Source organism: Haplochromis burtoni, unplaced genomic scaffold (assembly GCF_018398535.1).
Source record: "Haplochromis burtoni strain Fernald_Lab_line unplaced genomic scaffold, NCSU_Asbu1 Contig_138, whole genome shotgun sequence".
Classification (NCBI taxonomy): domain Eukaryota; kingdom Metazoa; phylum Chordata; class Actinopteri; order Cichliformes; family Cichlidae; genus Haplochromis; species Haplochromis burtoni.
In genome coordinates, this window is record NW_024582499.1 from 571,672 (window position 1) to 574,154 (window position 2,483).

The window sequence follows — 2,483 nt, forward strand, 5'->3', positions numbered from 1 at the left end:
TGAGAAGAAGCTATGGGTGTAGAGTGACTGGGTACCTTGAAACTCTCTGTACGGCGTGTCCTTAAGCACCGCCCCCGACCCGAAGTCTATGATCTTGATATCCATCGTTCTCGTGTCTATCACTATGTTCTCGTCTTTGATGTCCAGGTGCACGACGCTGTGGGAGTGAATGAATCGAAGCGCTTCGACCACCTGATGGAAAATCCTATCGGGAAGAACAAAGAACCAGGACGTTAGCGAAAATGTCAGTGACCTCAGCAGAACGCAGTAGCATCATTCAAAGGTGGCGGACGGGAGCGCAAACCTGAGTGCGAGGCTTTCTGACAGCGCTCCTCTCTCCGTGATGAAGTCGAACAAATCCTGGCAGTGCGGCGGCCTCTCCATCACCAGCAGGAAGCCCCGCCCCTCCACCTCGAACCAGTCCAGCATGCGGATGACCCCAGGGTGGCCCCCGTCCTCTGACAGCTGCTGCAGCAGAGCAATCTCCATCGGAACAGGATTGACCTCATCTGGCTGGTGGGAGGAAAGAGGAAGATTGATAAATTATAAAGAAATAATCTGTAGTAGTAGAAGTAGATCATGTCCTAATTTTTGTTTTTTAATTTCTAGTTTTTAAATGGGTCATAGCGGAAATCACAGTGACTGATACTAGTATGCAAATTAACTGACTCTGTTTTCAGGACTTTCTGAGTCACACGTTTGGGTTTTAAAATCAGAAACTCCAGCCTGGTGTTTTTGTGCCCTGAATCCTCGCCTGCAGGTGGCTTCAGGTGTTTTTTGCCTTGGTGGGGAAACCCAAATGAATTCGCAATGAATAATAATGAATAAAGAGGTGGTGGTGATAGTGGGGAAATCCTGAGGTGTCATTTACCAAACCGTGACGTTACACATTTCCCAACCACCGCCCACAGCTGCAGTTCACCTGAGCCACCGGTAGAGGGCGGAGCTAAACAATCTGAGCTTTGTTTACAGGCGTCACTCAAAACACCTCGTGCGTTTTGGTCCACATTTAGTTTAAAAATAAATTATCACTCACCAGTCTGGTCCACTTTTGAACTCTGTCAACGGCAATTTGCTTAATGGCAACCTGGATGGACAAAAAAGGAGTAAAATATTAAATAAAAACCGAATTCTCGAGCAATAATAACGGAGAAAAGGCGCATCTCTTATAATGAACAAACACAGGCGGGTATTATTTACCTGTAGTCCATCGGAGAGCCTCTGGCCTGAAAACACGGAGCCGAAACCTCCGCTGCCGAGGAGAGGACCGCAGCGATACTGACTGAGGAAGGGCTCCTTCACTGAGGGCCAAAACACAAGGGTCACATCAGTGCATGGCTCACACTTACAGACCGTACATCCCCCAACAAGACAACAGAAACTCAAAATACCTTAAGATTTCTACCGTTGTACACAAAAAACGTCACTGCGCACAATTATTTTTAATTTACAACTCGGATATCTGTCTGATATTCCAGTTTCTCAAACTAAAATAACCGAAATAATCGTTTATAATGTCGGACCAATGCACTCCAACAAATCCAGCGGGACTTAATATATAATATTTTAAAGGCGCCACCTTTAACGGTTTCCCTTTTTAAATTTCAGCGTTTTTTAAACGTTTCACAGCCCCTGAGCGGGCTGTTAAAATCGCTGTTTTTTTACATGCAGTCTGGCTGCAGCGTGCAAAAGCAGCTACTGCGTTTTGGAGGCAAATTAAACCAGTTTACACGTCCTTATTTGACATGTTTAATCACACATATAACCTTTCTTGTAGTTCTCACCGTTCTTTCCTCGGACTTCTTCCTCCAAGTCGAACTCCATGGCTCTCTTATCCAGCATTTTATAAAGTGTTCCGTCTAGTTGAAGTTAATAAAAGTCCATTCTTCTGGGGGCGGAATAGCTCTTCAGATTTTTAATGATGATTTTCCGTCTTTAACCGATTAAAGCGTTATGGTTTTAAAATCCCAGAAAAGTCAAAGAAAAAGTCCTTTAAATATATTTACTCCTGGTTAATGCGGTGGAAACGCGTTCACAGAAGAGTCAAAACCCTGGTAACCCGCTCCGTCTCTGTTGACCGCCTTCGCTGCTCTACTACAGTGTTTTGTTCCTTATTTAAAGCGATCTAACGCAGCCCCGCCCACTACGCCCTCACTGTCCAATCAGCCGTGTCAATCAGCGGAGCCGTGTGCTCAATGTTTTGAACCGGCTACATTCAAGTCGCGCCTTCATGAATATTCAAATCCCGCGAGAAGAATTCGTAGAATTTGTTTCAACGAACTATCGGAGGAAGCGCGCGCTGATATCTTGACGGGAAAGAGCGGGGCGGTTTCCCCTCAGGGACACGCACGCGCGCACACACCGAAACCAGCGGTTCCTCAAAGAGTCGTTTTGTTGAGCTTCTGTCAAAGTGACGAAGTTTTGTTACCTGCTGACTGGGGTCGCGCCTCATTATAAATGCGGTATTTTTAAACGGTGAAAGC

The 2,483-nt window shown here is 45.8% G+C and overlaps 1 protein-coding gene across 1 annotated transcript in view; it reads right to left on the reverse strand.

Annotated features, from left to right (window-relative positions):
• Positions 1 to 2,300, reverse strand: part of pim2 (Pim-2 proto-oncogene, serine/threonine kinase) — a gene marked incomplete in the record, with an annotated part of 3,723 nt that extends 1,423 nt beyond the window's left edge. Inside the window, 5 exon segments of the mRNA XM_005931142.3 lie at positions 36 to 205; positions 305 to 513; positions 1,037 to 1,087; positions 1,201 to 1,301; positions 1,785 to 2,300. Coding sequence (XP_005931204.2) covers positions 36 to 205; positions 305 to 513; positions 1,037 to 1,087; positions 1,201 to 1,301; positions 1,785 to 1,842 — 589 coding nt within the window.
• Positions 2,301 to 2,483: the final 183 nt, after the last annotated feature.